Source organism: Haliotis rufescens, unplaced genomic scaffold (assembly GCF_023055435.1).
Source record: "Haliotis rufescens isolate VD_foot unplaced genomic scaffold, xgHalRufe1.0.p SCAF_130, whole genome shotgun sequence".
Lineage (NCBI taxonomy): Eukaryota > Metazoa > Mollusca > Gastropoda > Lepetellida > Haliotidae > Haliotis > Haliotis rufescens.
In genome coordinates, this window is record NW_025963814.1 from 37,275 (window position 1) to 60,685 (window position 23,411).

Below are 23,411 nucleotides of genomic sequence, written 5' to 3' on the forward strand. Positions count from 1 at the left end.
GCAACGACACAACATTCACACTATATTCTGTACATTACACCAGGATGTCTATAGAAGCTAGACGAACATGTTGAAGGTTGCAACTACACTACATTCACACTATATTCTGTACATTACACCAGGATGTCTATAGAAGCTAGCTGAACATGTTGAAGGTTGCAACTACACAACATTCACACTATATTCTGTACATTACACCAGGATGTCTATAGAAGCTAGACGAACATGTTGAAGGTTGCAACTACACTACATTCACACTATATTCTGTACATTACACCAGGGAGTCTATAGAAGCTAGACGAACATGTTGAAGGTTGCAACTACACTACATTCACACAATAGTCTGGTTGAAGGTTGCAACTACACTACATTCACACTATAGTCTGTACATTACACCAGGGAGTCTATAGAAGCTAGACGAACATGTTGAAGGTTGCAACGACACAACATTCACACTATATTCTGTACATTACACCAGGATGTCTATAGAAGCTAGACGAACATGTTGAAGGTTGCAACTACACTACATTCACACTATATTCTGTACATTACACCAGGATGTCTATAGAAGCTAGACGAACATGTTGAAGGTTGCAACTACACTACATTCACACTATATTCTGTACATTACACCCGGGAGTCTATAGAAGCTGGACGAACATGTTGAAGGTTGCAACGACACTACATTCACACTATATTCTGTACATTACACCAGGGAGTCTATAGAAGCTAGACGAACATGTTGAAGGTTGCAACTATAGTATGTACATTACACCAGGGAGTCTATAGAAGCTAGACGAACATGTTGAAGGTTGCAATTACACTACATTCACACTATAGTCTGTACATTACACCCGGGAGTCTATAGAAGCTAGCTGAACATGTTGAAGGTTGCAACTACACAACATTCCCACTTTATTCTGTACATTACACCAGGATGTCTATAGAAGCTAGACGAACATGTTGAAGGTTGCAACTACACTACATTCACACTATATTCTGTACATTACACCCGGGAGTCTATAGAAGCTGGACGAACATGTTGAAGGTTGCAACGACACTACATTCACACTATATTCTGTACATTACACCAGGGAGTCTGTAGAAGCTAGACGAACATGTTGAAGGTTGCAACTACACTACATTCACACTATATTCTGTACATTACACCAGGATGTCTATAGAAGCTAGACGAACATGTTGAAGGTTGCAACTACACTACATTCACACTATATTCTGTACATTACACCCGGGAGTCTATAGAAGCTGGACGAACATGTTGAAGGTTGCAACGACACTACATTCACACTATATTCTGTACATTACACCAGGGAGTCTATAGAAGCTAGACGAACATGTTGAAGGTTGCAACTATAGTCTGTATATTACACCAGGGAGTCTATAGAAGCTAGACGAACATGTTGAAGGTTGCAATTACACTACATTCACACTATATTCTGTACATTACACCAGGGAGTCTATAGAAGCTAGACGAACATGTTGAAGGTTGCAACTACACTACATTAACACTATATTCTGTACATTACACCAGGATGTCTATAGAAGCTAGACGAACATGTTGAAGGTTGCAACTACACTACATTCACACTATATTCTGTACATTACACCCGGGAGTCTATAGAAGCTAGCTGAACATGTTGAAGGTTGCAACTACACTGCACTACATTCACACTATATTCTGTACATTACACCAGGGAGTCTACAGAAGCTAGATGGATATGTTGAAGGTTGCAACTACACTACATTCGTACTATAGTCTGTACGTTACACCAGGGAGTCAATGTATTTCTTTTTAGTCCTACAGGGGTTAATTGACAAGTTCTTAGCCTCACAGACGGAACTTAGAAACAGAGAAATCCTTTGTCATAGACATGATGTCGTTGGGGTATATCCACAAGAAGTTTGAGTCAGCTAGGGAAATCGTTTCCCTTTGAGAAATCGGTAAAATAAGCACCAGTCTCTGACTTTTGGAAGCGAAAGGTGATCCAGGAACGAAATGTGATCAAGTACTTGCAGAAATAGAAGTTTAAGGGTTCGTGGTTATCGGCTAGGGAGAGAGTGAGTGATTTACAAACCACAGAATGATGTAAACATTGCCAAAACAAAATAAGCGGCGGTCGGGTAGCTTAGTGGTTAAAGCGTTCGCTCGTCACGCCAAAAAAACGGGCTCGATTCCCGACATGGGTACAATGTGTGAAGCCCATTTCTGATGTCCCCCGCCGTAATATTGGTGGAATATTGCTAAAAGCGGCGTAAAACCATACTCACTCACTCACTCACTCACTCACTCAAAACAAAATGACTATTTGACAGGTACAACGCATGGAGTAAGAGAGTGTAGAGCAGCAGCGAGTAGGTGGGTACGATTTGTCAATGCTTCTCGTCTAACTATGTGGGTATAATTTGACAGCAGCTGAGATTCTGCTGAACACTTTCCAGGAAGTCAAACCCAGTCCACAGGAGCAGACACCTTACCCACCAGGCTACATAGCCACGCCCATAACTATATATATACTGATGAAATCTGAGACGTATTTACCAGTGTGTAATGAATGGGGAACTATGACATGGAATAAAATCTTCGCTAAACACACTCTGCACATCCCTGCTATGCTGTTTTACAAAGTGGTGTGTGACACATCAGCTCCAGCCTTCAGTAGTGGTGTGTCACCTGTCTTATTCTGTACATTCATATCAGCTCCAGCCTCCAGTAACACTTCAATACACTCTGTAGATCCACTCTTTGCTGCTGTATGAAGTGGTGTGTCACCTGTATTATTTTGTACATTCACATCAGCCCCTGCCTTCAGTAACACATTGACACACACTGTATATTCCTCATCTGCTGCTGCTGTATGAAGTGGTGTGTCACCTGTCTTATTCTGTACATTCACATCAGCCCTAGCCTTCAGTAACACTTCAATACACTCTGTAGATCCACTGTCTGCTGCTGTATGAAGTGGTGTGTCACTTGTATTATTCTGTACATTCACATCAGCCCCAGCCTTCAGTAACACTTCAATTAACTCTGTAGATCCACTGTCTGCTGCTGTATGAAGTGGTGTGTCACCTCTATTATTCTGTACATTCACATCAGCCCCACCCTTCAGTAACATTTCAACACACTCTGCAGATCCCAACCATGCTGCTGCTGCTGTATGAAGTGTTGTGTCACCTGTCTTATTCTGTACATTCACATCAGCCCCAGCCTTCAGTAACATTTCAACACACATTGCAGATCCCCACCCTGCTACTGCTGTATGAAGTGGTGTGTCACCTATCTTATTCTGTACATTCACATCAGCCCCACCCTTCAGTAACACTTCAACACAGTTTTTAGATCCAAAAAATGCTGCTGTATGAAGTGGTGTGTCACCTGTATTATTCTGTACATTCACATCAGGTCCAGCCTTCAGTAACACTTCAACAGCCATTGCACATCCCCACCCTGCTGCTGCTGTATGAAGTGGTGTGTCACCTGTCTTATTCTGTTCATTCACATCAGCCCCAGCCTTCAGTAACACTACAACACAGTCTGCAGATCCCCACCTTCCTGCTGCTGTATGAAGTGGCGTGTCACCTGTATTTTTCTGTACATTCACATCAGCTCCTGCCTTCAGTAACACATCGACACACACTGTATATCCCCGATGTGCTGCTGTATGAAGTGGCGTGTCACCTGTATTTTTCTGTACATTCACATCAGCCCCAGCCTTCAGTAACACATCGACACACACTGTATATCCCCGATGTGCTGCTGTATGAAGTGGTGTGTCACCTGTCTTATTCTGTACATTCACATCAGCCCCAGCCTTCAGTAACACATTGACATACACTGTATATCCCCGATGTGCTGCTGTATGAAGTGGTGCGTCACCTGTATCAGATGAAAGTTGATTCACACTTGCTCCTTTCGCCAGCAGAAATGACATAACATCTGAGTGTCGTCTACATGAGCTGTGAAGAGGAGTGTCTCCATTAGATGACATCATGTTAACAGTAGCACCCTTCTCAAGTAACATTTTGACCATAGTCAAGTTCCCCACCTTACAAGCACTGTTTACAGCATCACCATCAACCTGTGCTCCTCTGTCTAAAAGAAAGTCTACCATGTCCTTGTTCTGGCTCATGAAAGCAATTCTAAGACCTTTCTGGTTATCCAGATGAAATCCTGTTTTCACCAGCAGTTTCACCACCCCTAAGTGACCATTTTTTATGGCAAGGTACAAAAGGGCACCATTTACACGATGAACATTGACATCCACACCCGTGTTAATTGCTTGTTCCACGGCTGATGTAAGGCCATACTTGCAAAGGTAATGAAAGACAGTATTTCCTAGTTTATCGCATGCATTCAGGTCAGGGGCAAGGGCCAGAATCTGATCGACAAACTCACTGTTTTTGGTTTCCGCTGCTAACATGATCGGAGTTACATTAAGCCGACCATATCTAGCATCCATGTCAAGCTTCATGTGTTCACTGATGTAGGTCAATACACTACAAGCAGCATTCTTGCACACCCCAAGTAAAATGTCCCTTTTTTCATTTTGGCTGAATGATATGTTTTCTTTCTCCATAATAAATTTGATCAGATGATGTGACTTATTGCTTGAAAGCAATTCACAAAATGAATGTGACTTGTCGCTTAAAACGTATTGTCTTGAAGAATTATCAGCTAGTTTCAGAAGATCAGGAACAGACATGTGACAGTTTGTCTTCAGACAGTCCATGAGCAAGTCAATAAACTTTGAATTACAACATGTCTCGTGCGATAAGACATGCAAGAAATTGCCTCTCTCAATTTCAGTTGCAAATCTTCTGGCTAAATGTCCAGCAAAGGTCCATGAGATGTTTGCAACAAGACCTGTCTCACTAGGAACATTTTCCCCTAATCTTGTGGATGGTTTAAGACGAAGTCGCTGATGGATGAATGACAAACTACAATTTTCGATGACAAACTTTGATTGTTTTGTACTGAGTATTAAAGCAATACTGTCATATATAGAGGGATGGTCAAACATGTATGTGTCATCTTCCTTCTTGAGATAAGATCCAACCAAATCATCAGCAGCTGTTATGCTTTCATACGCAAGATAACCATTCTCCTCCAACTCCTGTCCACTAATCTTCCCATCTCTTTTAATCATAGCCATGAACAGTGAACGCTTTATCTTATCCTTAAGAAATTTATCCAAAGTCTTTTTGAGGAACACAAGAGGCATTTTAAAAAAATCTAAAACAGTCTCTGCTGAAAGCTGAGTCTGATCCTTTCCATATGTCGTGACAAACATTTTACATACATGGGGAAAGCCGTGTGGACAGTCAGCCTGACATATCTGAGACACAGTTGACTCATCAAAGTCCATCTTTGTCTTTGTTTTGACATGAACATGCCAAATCTTCCTTCGTTCATAAGAGTCTCTCTGAGAAGAAACTTCCACCACATAGAGGGGACTAGATATGTAATCTGCCATCTTTCCCAAGTCTGCCAGTGAGGATTTCAGCACATAGTCACGGCCTACGAGGATAATGATAGTTTGGTCTTTGTTAGGCGCTGTTCTTTTCAGCTCTGTTTGCTCATCTTTTGTTCTCTTTAAACCATTATTGATATTAGTGGACTTGTCTATGGGATCCTTTTCTGTATATTTATCAGGATCTTTCACATCCACAACAGGTTGTAGACTTGGTCTCCACTTGGCCCATTCTGCTACATCAAATTCCAGATCACCAAATATGTCATCTAACATAATGACAGGGTCAATGCTGGCCGTTATGACCTCATTGAACTCCTCCGGTGACACAACCTGATACACTTGTCTCCCCTGAGTGTGCTGATCTTTGAGAGCCATGTAGGCTATTGTAGACTTCCCCTCTCCTGGTCTTCCTTTAATTGTCACCCATGTTGCTCCTCTGTCTAGCTTGTCTGTCACCTTCTGCAGGCCTTTTGTCTCCACCATGTCTTTAGTCCACGACTGTATCCTGGATTCTGTTCTTTCTGTAAAAACAGGGCTTTATATTTGACTATATTAAAAAATCTGTATTAAAGTTAACAATCTAATTATTATGATAATTTATTCTCAGTTAAAGGAACATATTGTAGCCATCATCAAATGCGGTTTGACTCTGAGCATCCTTATGTTGACACGTGCCCTGCGAACACAAAATATTAAAAGTATTATCTATCAAACTGATCAAACTGAAACATGTGTTCTCATAGCATTTCTCATTTCTGTGTAAGTTATTGTTCTAAACGAGATCAGACAGTTTACGAAAGTAAGTGGATAACTCACTCCTGATCTTCTGTGCTGCAGTCAGGTGTTTCTCCTCTTCCTGGTTGGTCCGAGGTGCACCATCGTTCTGTGTTCCTCTAATGTTCTGGGTTCCGCCAAAGTTCAGATTCCTGGCGCCCCTGACTGTCACATCCCCAAAATTCTGCTGTACGTAGAATTTGTTGTACTGGACACCTGGAACGTAAAATGGGACTGAAGCCATCACAGATGTCTCTATATTTGAACTTAGATATCTCTATAGACAACGATCATGAAGAGAGGCTTACTACTTCATATTAGTCATTATATTTCCATTAAAGGTCTCATTACGTTTTCTAAAATGGCTAACCTGAAATAGAGCAGAGCTTACAACTCTCTGATCAGTCCGGGTGAGATTGTATTGAGGCTGTATACGGTTACAGACACCCTGCCCAAAAATGTAGGCATAGATGCCACAGGATATTTTCTGAAAAGCGTCATTTATAATTATCCTGTTGTAAGTATTAGATATCTGAACCATTAGTCATGTGTGTGTATCATGTAACAGCGCTCACCTGAAGGAGAATCCACAGGCACTGGTACCCCAGGTAGCCCTGATGACTGTATCTCTGATACAACAGATCCTGGTATTCTGGGTAGAAGAGAGGATGTGGACGCTGGTGTCAGTGCTGCTGTTCTCGGGACTTGCGCAATCGTTGTTTCGGGGACTACACAAGACGTAGTTGTTGACAACTGTAATTGACTTGTTGTCTGATCAACATCAGCAGCTGAAGCTTGCTGGAGTTGTGTCCCCTGCTGTGATGTTGACGCTATTTCTCCCTGTGGTTGCTGACAACATCCCACAATGTGTTGTGCCAGTGCCGTGGTGTCTATGATGGGAACAAACATTGATATTATCCCTTCGGATTAGCTTCAGGAAAACCTTATGGTTACTTAGCAAACGGCCTGTTCTGACCGCTATATTTGTATCTTAGCATGTTGCAATAAAACACTGTTTTGGTTGTTTCCAATTGGCGCAGATTGAAGTTTAGAGGACAGTTTTTGAAAAAGAATGGATTTTGATGATTACTTGGCATGGCTATTCATAACTCATATTGTGTATGAGTACATCTTCCCGAGGAAAGGGATTTAACTGACCCTGAAGTCCAGTTTCCATCCTTGCAGAACTGGCCCGGGCTAGGATAACTGGGCTCGATCGTAGCGCCACCAGTAGCTATTACGAGTTATGTCCCTTCTATAACCCTCATATTGACCAATCATATTTAACTTCAGTCAAGACGATCTGATATATATTGTAATAACATGGGTGCATCAAATGCATCAAATCACGTCAATACCTAGATTAAAAACGTCAAAAGATTTGGAAACTATCAGACGATGCTTAGTTGACGGTATACACCCCTATAAATCCTGCAGTCGTCCGAAATGTGCTCATTGAAATCCATGTTATTTACGAACTGGATGTTGATTTCGTTATGCGATTTTAATTGGGCTGTGCTAGTTCAGCCAAAATATAACTCCATAATTCCAGTCCAGTTCAGCAAGGGTGGAAACTGGACTATTAGAGTCAGTTAGGTCCCTTGCCTCGGGAAGATGATATGAGCACAAATCTTAAGCCTGACTTCCACTACTTTCTTTTATTTTGCATTGGCTCGTTTTTTTAATTGTGTTGGCTCTTTCAGAAATATTACGAGCCAATTGACCGAGGAAAACTCACCATGTGAGTAAGCCACCACTTACTAGCCTTACTTCCGGAAGGCAGACATACCTTTACCTACAAGATGGTATGACTGTTGTTGGACAGTCTGGAATTTGACCTTTGTAACACATGCTCCAAGTTCATACATATCTTCTATTCTATCCCCATCGTCTTCATCTGTAACGTCACCAGTCAAACATTCGTCAGCACTCTCTTCATCAACATCTTTATTTCCTGCATCCTCCACAGTACTGCCTGATCCGTCAGTGGTTCCAGGCGGGTTGTCCTCATCATTGCTTTTCCTCCTGCAATTTGCTGGTGTACATTCTTCACTGTCTGTGTCACTTTGACCTTTCTCCATCTCGGCCATATTCAACCACTGAATATATCGTTCTAATTTCTATCTTTGAAGATTCTTCACTACTTCCTGTCTTTCATGAGGGTCTTCAATCTAAGTTGGCACCACACTCGTCATCATCATCCTACAACAAAACCGCCAAATGTGTACAACGTCTATCTCACCGCAAACACGAAAACGTCGAGTTTTTTTTCGTATATGGTCATTGGACGGAAAAACGACGTTATTTGGACGTTTTCAAACCATCGGGTTTTTTTCCGTCCAAATAACATCGTTATTTGACATCGGAATTTTCTGGAAGAGAACGATATCATGAAGCTCCTCCCTTTCTTGATTGACATTGTCTACCGGTATTCCTACTTCTCAGCTTTCATTGGTCAGTTCTCGCGTGTTAGATTAGGCCCACGTTTGACGCTGCACTCGAAGCGCTTTGCGGAAGTACTGAATTCAATCGTTCTGCGCATGCGGATTTCTTAATGCCTTGTCCAAATTTTCCGTTCTGTGCATGCGCGATTTCGCGTATTTTTTCCTAGATTTAATGTCATCACTATTTGATAATGATTCATAAACAGAGTCTCGTGAAAGTTCGGAATTGTACAATTCCAAACTGGTGATGTCTATTCAGACTAATGCTTAGTATAGTTTTGAAAGAAACAAGTAACTTCAGTTAAATTGAAGAGGAGCCCCAGTGATATGGAAGATTCCGAAATGAATATATTCTATGGCTATCTAGGCTCCAACCCAAACCGATCGAAAAGGGACCCGAAAGCTATATAGTCATATGGAAGTGGACCGAATTGTACATTGTATTCCGGCCGATTGTGTTTGCATTTACTTTCAAATCAGGAAAAAAGATTGAAAAGGGGAGTTGTTGAATTTAAATATTAAATGTTGCCTTTACACTAATCTGGACGTACTACTCATTGCACTCTCTCTCTCTCTCTCTCTCTCTCTCTCTCTCTCTCTCTCTCTCTCTCTCTCTCTCTCTCTCTCTCTTTTCATAGTTTCAAAATATCAAGAGCAGCAATTTCAATTACTGAAACACCCAAACACAAGGCTGTTATCAAGCGCTAGTGCAGACGTGATTCATCGGAAAAACTGTATGTTTCAGAAATACAATTCCTTTCAATATTTATACTACGAGATAATAAGGCTAACGTTTACTCACCGGCGGAACGTAGACAATATCGCTAATACAGATATAACGTATTTGAATGTTAATACTAAAGACAAATACTCATTATTTTTGCAGTGACGATATAACACTTATACACGTCAAGATGAATATTTTATGTAATTTCCAACAGGCACACATACACACACACATGTTCATTTACCAATCGTAACGTGCGTTACGAAGCTCCTCCAGGTCTATTATCAGTTATTATCAGTCCTCTGATATGATTACCCATCCAAAGCCGAATATACATTTATAACAAATGTTTCAATTGGGATAACACTTTCTCTGTTCAAGTACAGATTCTCGTACTGTTTGGGGTTGGGTCTAGTCCGGGATTTGAACCCACACTGTGAGTGAGGCACCCAATCGCCAGCACACAAAGTCAGCGAGCTAACCCAGCCACCGAACCAAAAATATTAGTCAAGATGACGTACTTTGTGTACCCCTCTGACAAGTGAAAAATGGCACGGCTCCCATGGCCGAAAGCTTTGAACCCACAATGACATTAAGAAAGTGGTCAACTGTAACACATATTATATGTCACTGCAAACAAGAAAACGTCGGGTTTTTTCGTATATGGTCATTGGACGGAAAAACGATTAAAAATTCATGAAAATTGATTAATTGGTCAGCGTCTAGAAAGTGTCCAGAAAAGCGTCCAGTTTTTCAAGCGTAAAATGGACGGAAAAACGATGCTTTTTGCTCTGCCTTGTACAACTGTTAAAGGCCAATCAGATGACGCTGGTCCCCCGACGCACGTGATGTCCAAGGCTTCCTTTCGAAAGCATTAGGTTTCGTATTTCTGGCATGCCTTGCTCTAGTATCTGTCGCGCCCAGTGCAGCGAGATTTGCTGATAAGCAAGTTTTAGGATATGTCACATGTTTATGGAATTCAGACACGCGCCAAGAAGTCAAACCAAACCATGTTACCAAATGTATTATGATAACATATCCCTCCGCTATGCACGGTTACCTCTATTGGATAATGGGTTGTGTTTCATTTGGTTATAACACTAACTTATTTTTAATGTGAAGTTTACACGATATACGGCTTTTCCATTGGACGAAAGGTCGGTCACATGACGTTTTTCACGTAACTGTATTCTTGAAATGACCTAAACACTGACTACTTCCAGGAAAATTCCGGGATGGCCTATTAAAGCTAGTCAAGGCACAGAGCGTGTATATGATCTGATATTGTATGTGTTTACATTACGGTTTGGGGCGTAAATACAATACACTGACACTGAAGTATATTCTAATCAAATCAACTGGATAAAATATGTCTCGTTGTCGCATTGTCGCCCCATCACAAATGTGTATAAAAGGCGTAAAGTTCAGTTAATGTTACAGTTAGGGAGCGGTAACCAAGCTATATCCGTCGTAGAAGTTTAACCTGATACATGTACGTCTTGAAATCAAAACACAAGTCCGTCCGCGAGTCCATAACGTTTCGTGGTGAGCGCTTAGTGTTCAACTCCCAGTTCCAAACACGTAGTACCTCATCAACAATCCACATGCCTCTAGTGCAGTGGTCTTCAGAAAGATCTTTCTGTAGACTGTATCAGACAACTGACGAGTGCGCGCCTGACCTGTGACCTCGTTACAACTCCCATGAGGTGCGTGCGTGCATGGGTCGTGATACGAGGGTTGGCGAACATGTTGTGAGATGATTGTGCGAGTAGGTTAAGTGGGTGAGGATGTGGCACGTTTGAGTATTGATACATGCAGACTTGGGGTTGGGGGACTTGGTGTGCCTGTACTAATGTCTTTTGTTTAACTCACTTATAGTGTTTTCTTTCACTCAAATAATGTTTTGCGCATTTTAATGACTGAAAATATAGTGACTCAAAGGTCATACAGTGGCCGGACATTCTACATACCTACACGAACTATAAAGCCATTTTTTTGCTGTATAGTTCTTCTTCTTCCACACACACACACACACACACACACACACACACACACACACACACACACACACACACACACACAAACACTCACACACAAACACTCACACACTCACTCACATACACACACACACACACACACATTGTTATTAAAATTAATGTATCCTCGAGAGTTAGTAAAGAACTAGACATGACCACCTTTGTTCTGTAAATCTCACCAAGTTTCAGCTTTCGCCTCTTCCTATGTGGAATGAGGTTTCACATTTGTAAAATGATCTGTCTGCACCATCAACTTAACTGCCCTCGAGCTCACCCACTGCAGTTTTCCCGTCCCATATTGCCAAGCGGTTGACCCACAAGGAGGAATACCGCCCTCCCTCAGTCCAGTTATACTGTGCCTACCACAATATGTTGTGAATACGTAGCCTTGCTGTGGCCAAACATTTTGTAACAATTTGGCAAACTTTCATATGTAAACAGCAAATGTAATCAGTTTTATTTCAACAAATCGGAAAAATCGGATCCTACTTATTTTATGGATACCATAACAATAAATCAAAACAACAGATCGTTTGAGCTAGCATGAATATCAAAAAAAATTAGCAAGTCGATTGTCATAATTCTCTCTGTTGGTCCCACGTTAAATGTTCTTCATGAATCCTGTAAATCATGAAATTAACGCAATAATAAGTCAGCTCATTAATGTGAGTATAGAACCCTGGCCTAAAATGCGTCATGACATTTATGAGAGTAGTATCGTAGGCAGTTTGGCAGAGTATAGGTTTTATCAGGGAATATATATGTCTTATGTGTGTGTGTGTGTGTGTGTGTGTGTGTGTGTGTGTGTGTGTGTGTGTGTGTGTGTGTGTGTGTGTGTGTGTGTGTGTCTGTCTGTCTGTCTGTGTGTGTGTGTGTGTCTGTGTCTGTGTCTATGTGTCTATGTGTCTGTGTCTGTGTGTGTGTGGGGGGGGTGTGTGTGGGTGTGTGTGTGGGGGTGTGGGTGTGGGTGTGGGTGTGGGTGTGTGTGGGTGTGTGTGTGGGTGTGTGTGTGTGGGTGTGTGTGTGTGGCTGCTTGTACTAGACCGGACTGATGCCGATTTATAGTGGTAGCCCACTGAGATACCATGCCGCAGTTTAACATGAATATACCACTCAAAGTTTACTGACTCCGAGCCGACCAGTCCTTGTTTTAGCCCCCCTAATGCCGAGCGCCAGACAGGGTAACAACAAGTACCATCTTTTAACGTCTTTTGGTATGACGCGGTCAGGGATCGAACCCCGAACCTTCCGCTCTCCGGGCGGACGCTCTACCACAAGACTACGGAGGCGGTCTCAATCATTAAGATAAATCCCAGGTGTAAAAATTCCGTCGTTGCCATGTTGTGTTTCTTTAACAAACAATTTCGTAGGACCACGGACTAAGGAGCCTAAATTAAGAGGTATCTGGCAGGAGAACATACCAAAACATTTCGTTTCAGCAGATCTTGGCACATCGAACAGTGGTCAATCGTATGGTAAAGGTCTCAGTCTCTGGCGCTACTGACGAGTGCTGATATTCTTAACCACTCAGATAAGGTTGACTATGTTGTAGGCGTTATTCACGTACTTGGTTATCGGTTACTCTGAAATACATCGATGTTCAAACTGAAAATCAATGCCCAACATAAATACAATGTGTGAAGCCCATTTCTGGTGTCCCCCGCCGTGATAAGGCTGGAATGTTGCTTAAAGCGGCGTAAAACCATACTCACTCACTCAACCCAAACTATGACGAATGACATGGTGGAAGCGAGAATGGTGACTATTTCTGTCGTACAATGTTGATCAAGTGCAAAATATACGAGGGCATCAAACAATTTTGTGTGTGTGTGTGTGTGCGTGCGTGCGTGCGTGTGTATGTGTGTCTGTTTGCCTCTGTGTGTGTATGTCTGTCTGTCTGCCTCTGTGTGTGTCTGTCTGTATCTGTGTATATGTGTGTGTGTCTGTCTGTCTGCCTGTGTGTGCGTGTGTGCGAGTGTGAGCGCGCGTGCGAGCGTGTGTGTGTGTATGTGTGTGCGTTTGTGTGTGTCTGCCTCTGTGTGCGTGCGTGCGTGTGTGTGTGTGTGTGTGTGTGTGTCTGTGTGCGTATGTGCGTGTGTGTAAAGGGAGTAGAGGAAGCGAAGTGAGTTGGAATTCTTAAAAACAGAATTACTGTGGGTTGTGGGTTGGGGTAGGATTTGGGGGATTGATCGGGGAATATGAGGGTGTATTGAGGTAAACAAGCGATCACATTGGATCAATCATTTCATTCAGTTTTACCAAATTCAACACATTGTTACTTGGACAATGGTGTCCTGGACAAATATGCCTTGTAAAAACGAATGAAGTTGATCGGCTTCACCTTTCACAAAAACAAACAGTTGTAGCAGTAACCGATAAAATATCTGTTTCTAATAAAGTCACGCACGCATGAACGCACGCACGTACCCCCACGGCTTTACTAACAAGATGTGTATCGTATCACGGCTTTACTAACAAGATGTGTATCGTATCACGGCTTTACTAACAAGATGTGTATCGTATCACGGCTTTACTAACAAGATGTGTATCGTATCACGGCTTTACTAACAAGATGTGTATCGTATCACGGCTTTACTAACAAGATGTGTATCGTATCACGGCTTTACTAACAAGATGTGTATCGTATCACGGCTTTACTAACAAGATGTGTATCGTATCACGGCTTTACTAACAAGATGTGTATCGTATCACGGCTTTACTAACAAGATGTGTATCGTATCACGGCTTTACTAACAAGATGTGTATCGTATCACGGCTTATCTATCAAGATGTATATCATGTCACGGCTTTACTACCAATGTATTCATCATATCGTGGCTTCACAACCGACATATGCATCGCATCGTCGTTATCAAAATGTGCATCGTATAGCGTCTGTACTCTCAAGATTTGCGTCGTATCGCGTCTTTACTGTCAAGATGTACATCGTATGTCGGCTTTACTGTCAAGATATATCGTATCGCGTCTCTACTGTCAAATACTGTCAAGATGGGCATCGTATCACGACTTTACTATCAAGATATGTATCGTATCATGGCATATAACTATCGTTAGAGTGTATCGTGAGGAAAAAGAAACATACAGCGACGTAGAGTAAGAGAGAGCTTTGGTACACAGACGGAGCAAGTCTACCCCGAGTGGTGACTCATGTGAAGTGTGATTTACTGAGACAGGGAGTACGAGAGAGCATTGGTACACAGACGGAGCAAGTCTACCCCAAGTGGTGACTCATGTGAAGTGTGATTTACAGAGTCCACACATGAGGTAACCAGATAAACATCTCCAGCTGATTATAATCCCGCTACCCACGAGCCAGTCATAAACTGGAGACATTCGTCAACACTGCGCGACACATATTACAGTACAGGCTATTCAATGTCATAAACTCCACCAAGTACAACACAGGTCCGACACGTGGAGATAACGGGTAAGACTTCGTCCTCTGCTGGATGTAAAGGGCGACTTAAGGGACAGAGTGGTTAGTGATACAGTGATACTGGGTAGTGCACGGCTGATACTGATACTGAGTGGTACATGGCTGATACTGATACTGGGTGGTACATGGCTGATACTGATACTGGGTGGTACATGACTGGTACTAATACTGCGTGGTACATGACTGATACTGATACTGCGTGGTACATGGCTGATACTGATACTGAGTGGCACATGGCTGGTACTAATACTGGGTGGTACATGACTGATACTGACACTGGGTGGTACATGACTGGTACTAATATTGCGTGGTACACGACTGGTACTAAAACTGCGTGGTACATGACTGATACTGATACTGAGTGGTACATGGCTGGTACTGACACTGGGGGGTACATGGCTGATACTAATACTGAGTGGCATACTGAGTGGTACATAGCTGATACTGATACTGAGTGGTACATGACTAATACTGAGTGGTTAGTGATACAGTGATACTGGGTAGTGCACGGCTGATACTGATACTGAGTGGTACATGGCTGATACTGATACTGGGTGGTACATGGCTGATACTGATACTGGGTGGTACATGACTGATACTAATACTGAGTGGCATACTGAGTGGTACATAGCTGATACTGATACTGAGTGGTACATGACTAATACTGAGTGGTTAGTGATACAGTGATACTGGGTAGTGCACGGCTGATACTGATACTGAGTGGTACATGGCTGATACTGATACTGGGTGGTACATGGCTGATACTGATACTGGGTGGTACATGACTGGTACTAATACTGCGTGGTACATGACTGATACTGATACTGCGTGGTACATGGCTGATACTGATACTGAGTGGTACATGGCTGATACTGATACTGAGTGGTACATGGCTGATACTGATACTGAGTGGTACATGACTGATACTGATACTGAGTGGTACATGGCTGATACTGATACTGAGTGGCACATGGCTGGTACTAATACTGCGTGGTACATGACTGATACTGACACTGGGTTGTACATGACTGGTACTAATATTGCGTGGTACACGACTGGTACTAAAACTGCGTGGTACATGACTGATACTGATACTGAGTGGTACATGGCTGGTACTGATACTGGGTGGTACATGGCTGATACTGACACTGGGTGGTACATGGCTGATACTAATACTGAGTGGCATACTGAGTGGTACATAGCTGATACTGATACTGAGTGGTACATGACTAATACTGAGTGGTACATAGCTGATACTGATACAGAGTGGTAAATGGCTGATACTGATACTGAGTGGTACATGGCTGGTACTGATACTGAGGGGTACATGGCTGATACTGATACTGAGTGGTACATGCCTGATACTGAGTGGTACATAGCTAATACTGATACTGAGTGGTACATGGCTGGTACTGATACTGAGTGGTACATGGCTGATACTGATGCTGAGTGGTACATGGCTGACACTGATACTGAGTGGTACATGGCTGATACTGATATTGAGTGGTACATGACTGATACTGAGGGGTACATGGCTGATACTGATACTGAGTGGTGCATGGCTGATACTGAGTGGTACATGGCTGATACTGATACTGAGTGGTACATGACTGATACTGAGTGGTACATGACTGATACTGATACTGAGTGGTACATGGCTGATACTGAGTGGTACATGGCTGATACTGATACTGAGTGGTACATGGCTGGTACTGATACTGAGTGGTACATGGCTGATACTGATACTGAGTGGCACATGGCTGGTACTAATACTGCGTGGTACATGACTGATACTGACACTGGGTGGTACATGACTGGTACTAATATTGCGTGGTACACGACTGGTACTAAAACTGCGTGGTACATGACTGATATTGATACTGAGTGGTACATGGCTGGTACTGATACTGGGTGGTACATGGCTGATACTGACACTGGGTGGTACATGGCTGATACTAATACTGAGTGGCATACTGAGTGGTACATAGCTGATACTGATACTGAGTGGTACATGACTAATACTGAGTGGTACATGGCTGGTACTGATACTGAGTGGTACATGGCTGGTACTGATACTGAGTGGTACATGGCTGATACTGATATTGAGTGGTACATGACTGATACTGAGGGGTACATGGCTGATACTGATACTGAGTGGTGCATGGCTGATAGTGAGTGGTACATGGCTGATACTGATACTGAGTGGTACATGACTGATACTGAGTGGTACATGACTGATACTGATACTGAGTGGTACATGGCTGATACTGAGTGGTACATGGCTGATACTGATACTGAGTGGTACATGACTGATACTGAGTGGTACATGGTTGATACTGATACTGGGTGGAACATAGCTGTACTGATACTGAGTGGTACATGGCTGATACTGATACTGCGTGGTACATGACTGGTACTGATACTGCGTAGTACATGACTGATACTGATACTGAGTGGTACATGACTGAAACTGATACTAGGTGGTACATGACTGAAACTGATACTGGGTGGTACATGACTGATACTGATACTGAGTGGTACATGGTTAATACTGATACTGAGTGGCACATGACTGATACTGATACTGAGTGGTACGTGACTGATACTGATAGTGAGTGGTACATTGCTGATTCCGAGTGGTACATGGCTGATACTGATACTGAGTGGTACATGGCTGACGCGAATGACTGAGACACAAACACAATTTTCGAGAGACTCGTATTCATATGTGACTTATTTTCCTGTCACCGCCATGTAGTGTCGAATGTATTCAATACACATGCCCAGTGATCTTCACCTGGTACGTCAAACCCTCGAAACATCCAACTCACCTGGTAAAGGTGCCTCGAACGACACTTCGACATAACCAGAGCATCGAGATAACGGAATCAATATCATTATCAAATGTTTAAGACATCGATTCGATTGAAACAGTTCTTCGAGACACATGTCATATTTGTACGCGGTGTATATACAGGTATATACAATGAGCCTACCCACACACCGATGAGGCGTGAGAGCCGTGAGGGACACCCTTCCCTCGAATGTCCACCCCCAAGTATACCCGGGACAGCTGACGCTGACATTAATCGTAACTGGACATAACACTGATTGTAATACAGGTACACTTACCTACAGCTGTATGTTAATGTCCGGTGTATATGTGTAACGCTCCTTGTCAGTGTAGGGTGTGTAGTTTACCTGTCTTCTCACGACTCCACGACACACGCTGATAGCGTCTCGACGTATCACATGACACGCCCACCTAATCAGGTGAGCCGTCGTCACGTGGTCACGTGATGTCAGAAGAATGGTATCAGTATAGCATATCTTACTGTTGGTATGTCGTGACGGGTATGTCTCGGCTTCGATTTGGGGCTATTTTTAGCAATTTTCGTGGAGCGTGACAGAAAGTGTTTGTTCATATTACGCAAAGCAGGTCTAGTCATTATTGATCGTTATGAGTCACTGCCGGCCTAGTGCGGTATCGTTGGGATGTCTTTTTATGCTTAAGAAGTGTCAGTGAGTATGGTTTTACGCCGCTTTTAGCAATATTCCAGCAATATCACGGCGGGGGGGGGGGCACCAGAAATGGGTTTCACACATTGTACCCATGTCGGGAATCGAACCCGGGTCTTGGGCGTGACGAGCGAACGCTATAACCATTAGGCTACCCGACCGCTGCTTGATAAAGAAACTTAACATACCTCAACTGATCTGAGGCAACTATCAGACAGACTCGGTGATGGGAATGTCTCACCGTAAGACTCAGGTGCATTACAAGTACGTGAGTGAGTGAGTGAGTACGTGGATTTGGCAATAAGAGGACCATTTTAACGTCGTATTTGCAGGGGACTAAGAAAACCAATAACCAATTTGATCAGTGAGATAAATAACGTTTTTTACCGTTATTGAACTAAATTGTGAGTGGTGAGTAAGTATGGTTTTTAAGCCGCTTTTAGCAATATTCCAGCAATATCATGACGGGGGTCACCAGAAATGGGCTTCACACATTATACTCATTTTGGGAATCGAGGGCTTTAACCACTAGGCTACCCCACCGACCAAAAAATAGGAGGGGGGGGGGGGGGGGGGGGTGCGTTGTTTTGATGCCGCTTTTAACATTTTGTACGTCATAGCACAGCTCTGTGACTTAGTTGGTGCTAGTCATTGCATCCAAAGTGCGTAGATCGATGCTCATGATGTCAATTAAAAGCGGCGTTAAACTCAACTCACTCACTCACTAATGATGTCAATGACTCGATTATTTACAGACCGCCGTCATAAAGCTCGATGATTGCTGAGAAAAATATTGCCTTTAAACAAGGAACAAACAAATCAGAACACTGTAGGGAGGGGGGAGTCCAAATTTGACTGAGAGTAGTCAATACCAACTCGCCCCTGCGTGTGCGAGCGTGTGCGATATAGTCAGCATTTGCACGTGCAAGACCGGCAGCTTATCAATTTCGCACGTGTAGGTTTCTCATCACAACTTGCCTGTCCCATCTCAGGAAATGTTATCGAACTTGTATCAACACTTACTAACTTCAACCAGCAGTTTCAAGGGGAGTGTAACGTTGAAAAGTGACCCAATTGAAAAGTGAGGCCCCGTAGAACAGTGAGGCCCCGTAGAAAAGTGAGGCCCCATGGAAAAGTGACCCCATTGAAAAGTGAGGCCCCTTAGAAAAGTGAGGCCCCGTAGAAAAGTGAGACCCTATGGAAAAGTGAGGCCCCATGGAAAAGTGAGTCCCCCTTTCTTCCAGGAAACTATTTCCCTTTAAGACTATCTTCCACGAAACTTTTTCCCGTTAAGACTATCTTCCATGAAACTATTTCCAATTAAGACTTTTTCCTATTAAGACTATTTTCCATTGAGACTATTTACATTGTAACTATTTTCCACTATGATCTTTTCACATTAAGACTATTTTCCACCTTGACCTTTTCCCATTTAGATTTGTTCCAATTATGACTATTTCCTATTATGACTAGTTCCTCTTTTGACTTTTTCCTATTGTGACTATTTCCTATGATGACTTTTTCCTATTTTGACTATTTCCTATTGTGACTATTTCCTATTTTGACTATTTCCTATATTATGACTATTTCCTATTTTGACTATTTCCTATGATGACTTTTTCCTATTTTGACTATTTCCAATTGTGACTATTTCCTATTTTGACTATTTCCTATATTATGACTATTTCCTATTTTGACTATTTCCTATGATGACTTTTTCCTATTTTGACTATTTTCTATTTTGACTATTTCCTATTATGACTAGTTCCTATTATGACTATTTCCTATTTTGACTATTTCCTATTATGACTAGTTCCTCTTTTGACTATTTCCTATTATGACTAGTTCCTCTTTTGACTATTTCCTATTATGACTATTTTCTATTTTGACTATTTCCAATTATGACTAGTTCCTCTTTTGACTATTTCCTATTATGACTAGTTCCTCTTTTGACTATTTCCTATTATGACTATTTCCTATTTTGAATATTTCCTATGATGATTTTTTCCTATTTTGACTATTTCCTATTGTGACTAGTTCCTCTTTTGACTATTTCCTATTATGACTATTTCCTATTTTGAATATTTCCTATGATGATTTTTTCCTCTTTTGACTATTTCCTATTGTGACTAGTTCCTATTTTGACTATTTCCTATTATGACTAGTTCCTCTTTTGACTATTTCCTATTATGACTAGTTCCTCTTTTGACTATTTCCTATTATGACTATTTCCTATTTTGACTATTTCCTATGATGACTTTTTCCTATTTTGACTATTTCCTATTATGACTAGTTCCTCTTTTGACTTTTTCCTATTATGACTATTTCCTATTATGACTAGTTCCTATTATGACTAGTTCCTCTTTTGACTATTTCCTATTTTGACTAGTTCCTATTATGACTAGTTCCTATTATGACTTTTTCCTATTATGACTATTTCCTATTATGACTAGTTCCTCTTTTGACTATTTCCTATTTTGACTATTTCCTGTTTTGACTTCTTCGTTAGTATTAGAGCAACGCTTTGGCCAGACAATGTTGGACCAACGTTGATATAACGTTGCAAACACAACCATTGAGCTGAGTTGACGATGAACCGTCGGTCCATGTTGGCTGGTCGAGTAAAATGTATGAATGTAAACACGACCTTGTAAATAGTATAAAATCTTAGATGCGAAGTAAGCACACAGGTGTTGCTGTTTACTTACTATAACTATATTATTGTTGTTATTTACTATGTGTTCAAAATGTAATAATGATGTTGAGTTATGTCCCTTGTAAGAACTTGTATGTAAGCTTCATACATTTACCTGTGTACTGTTCAAAACTAGATGCTAAAGTTTGGTATTGTGTTTGTACTTTTGACTGAATAAACACGTCTCTCTCTCTCTCTCTCTCTCTCTCTCTCTCTCTCTCTCTCTCTCTCTCTCGCTCTCTCTCTCTCTCCCTCTCTCTGTCTCTCTCTCTCCCTCTCTCTGTCTCTCTCTCTCTCTCTCTTTCTCTCTCTCTCTCTCTCTATATATATATATATATACTTCTGTAAAATCGCGACGGTATTCTCTTTCAGATGAACAATACAGTAAACTTTGTTTATAACGAACACGCCTATAACGAACTGACCGATATAACGAACTTATGTTTTAGTCCAGGCCATTAGTTGCATATATGCTGTATATATGCTTATTACGAACTACGGTTATTACAAACTAAAATTAGTGGTCCCTTTCAGTTCGTTATAACCGTAGTTTACTGTACGTGATCGTGACGTCATTTGATAATAATATATGGGAACTAATAATATTTAAAAAACGATGTTCATACTGTGTTGGTTTACTGGAGTATGAACGCTTTGAACCGCGCAAGTTAATTAACAATTGACTTACAATGTTTGGCCCTCACTCTATGAAGATTCAGACTACAATGAACTCACACAAAGTGAACGTCAGTTAGTATGATTTTCATTATATCAGTATCATTTTACCTCAAAGGATGTCGACCTAGATCTATACACAATGCTATTTAATACATGTGACTAAATCTTCACACTGACAGCCATTCAACCAGCAGCATTCAGGAAGTGATCAATTGGAAGTTGGTGTGATGAAGTAAGACGAGTTCTATGGATGAACAACTTCTTTATTACAATTAGTGCGACGTTTCGGTGTAGATCCTAACACCTTTATCACTTGCTTCCTTAGGATCTACACCGAAACATCACACCAACTTCTAAATGCCACTGAAAGAAGACATCTGTTGTAGTTTGTTTACCACAAATGTATTCAAATGATATCATCATTGGATGAGAAAGGTCTGTTAGAATCTACTTCAGTAGGTCATTCACAAGGACAGCGCGTCGTAATACATTTGCATCAAGTAAAATACGTCAAAATGGCCGACACGTTAAACGTGACGGGAGGTATTTCCGAATTAGTTAATAATGATTGTTTGTTTTGTTGTTGTTTTTTTAACGCCGCACTCAGCAATATGACGGCGGTCTCTAAATAATCGAGTCTGGACCAGACAATCCAGTGATTGACATCATGAGCATCGATCCGCGCAATTTGGATCGATGACATGCATCAACCAAGTCAGCGGGCCTGACCACCCGATCCTGTTAGTTGCCTCTTGCGACAAGCATAGTCGACTTTTACGGCAAGCATGGGTTGCTGAAGACCTATTCTACCCTGGATCTTCGCAGGTCTGTAAATACTGAGCCTGTGACGGTTACATGTGTTACTCATCATTGGTCAGACGGCCGATCACTGAAAGGAGATTATAAAGATGCGTCCAATAGATACTGAGGTATATTCATAGATGCCGCAGACTGTCACTGTCAGTCAAAGACACGGACCGAGTCGATACTACGATAGGGCCAAGTGGGTGTGCATTTCTACTTTTCCTTCACTAGGGATGGTCGTAGCGAGGATATTCGTGAACGATCATGCAAACTCTCTGACCTTTCTCAATGCATACTAAACCACTGCGTTCAAGATGAACGGGTCTAAATGATCTCGGGGCGGTCGGGTAGCCTAGTGGTTAAAGCGTTCGCTCGTCACGCCGAAGACCCGGGTTCGATTCCCGACATGGGTACAATGTGTTAAGTCCATTTCTGGTGTCCCCCGTCGTGATATTGCTGGAATATTGCTAAAAGCGGCGTAAAACCATCCTCACTCACTCTAAATGATCACAAACAATTTAACGCTTTTGTATGTATTCGGGGAAGGGATTCCAAGGAAGGTGGAAGTAGTCCGTCAGTGTTCGCGTCATGTCAAGGATACAGTCTTGTGAAAAACGCGTGTACGTCAAATTGTGTCGGTCATTTCAAGGAATGATTGTGGATTGTTTTCGGTTCATTGTGGTATGAATCGAAACACCGATGCGCTAACTGTATAAATCAGTAATTTTGCTTTCCCTAAAATGAGAGTGGATGATGTCACAGAACAGGATTTCCCGCCCAAT

General features: G+C 41.9%; 2 protein-coding genes across 2 annotated transcripts in view; both read right to left on the bottom strand.

The window, feature by feature from the left end:
- Window positions 1–23,411, bottom strand: part of LOC124121660 — a 94,638-nt gene that overhangs the window by 23,525 nt on the left and 47,702 nt on the right. The gene's annotated exons all lie outside the window — the stretch shown is intronic.
- Window positions 1,702–18,182, bottom strand: LOC125378936. The gene is made up of 5 exons (XM_048394868.1): window positions 18,066–18,182; window positions 8,059–8,471; window positions 6,845–7,159; window positions 6,312–6,485; window positions 1,702–6,016 (listed from the first exon to the last, which is right to left on the bottom strand). The coding sequence occupies exons 2-5, from the start codon at window positions 8,357–8,359 to the stop codon at window positions 2,640–2,642; spliced, it is 4,167 nt and encodes a 1,388-aa protein (XP_048250825.1). The 5' UTR covers window positions 8,360–8,471; window positions 18,066–18,182; the 3' UTR covers window positions 1,702–2,639.

Bases quoted from the DNA above. Each gene is read 5' to 3' on its own strand.
- LOC125378936 (XM_048394868.1), bottom strand. From the start codon at position 8,359: ATGGCCGAGATGGAGAAAGGTCAAAGTGACACAGACAGTGAAGAATGT. The intron at 7,160-8,058 runs GTATGTCTGCCT...TTCCCATCATAG, and splicing joins ATACCATCTTGTAGGTAAAG to ACACCACGGCACTGGCACAA. The intron at 6,017-6,311 runs GTGAGTTATCCA...CTGTTTTTACAG, and splicing joins TGCAGCACAGAAGATCAGGA to AAAGAACAGAATCCAGGATA.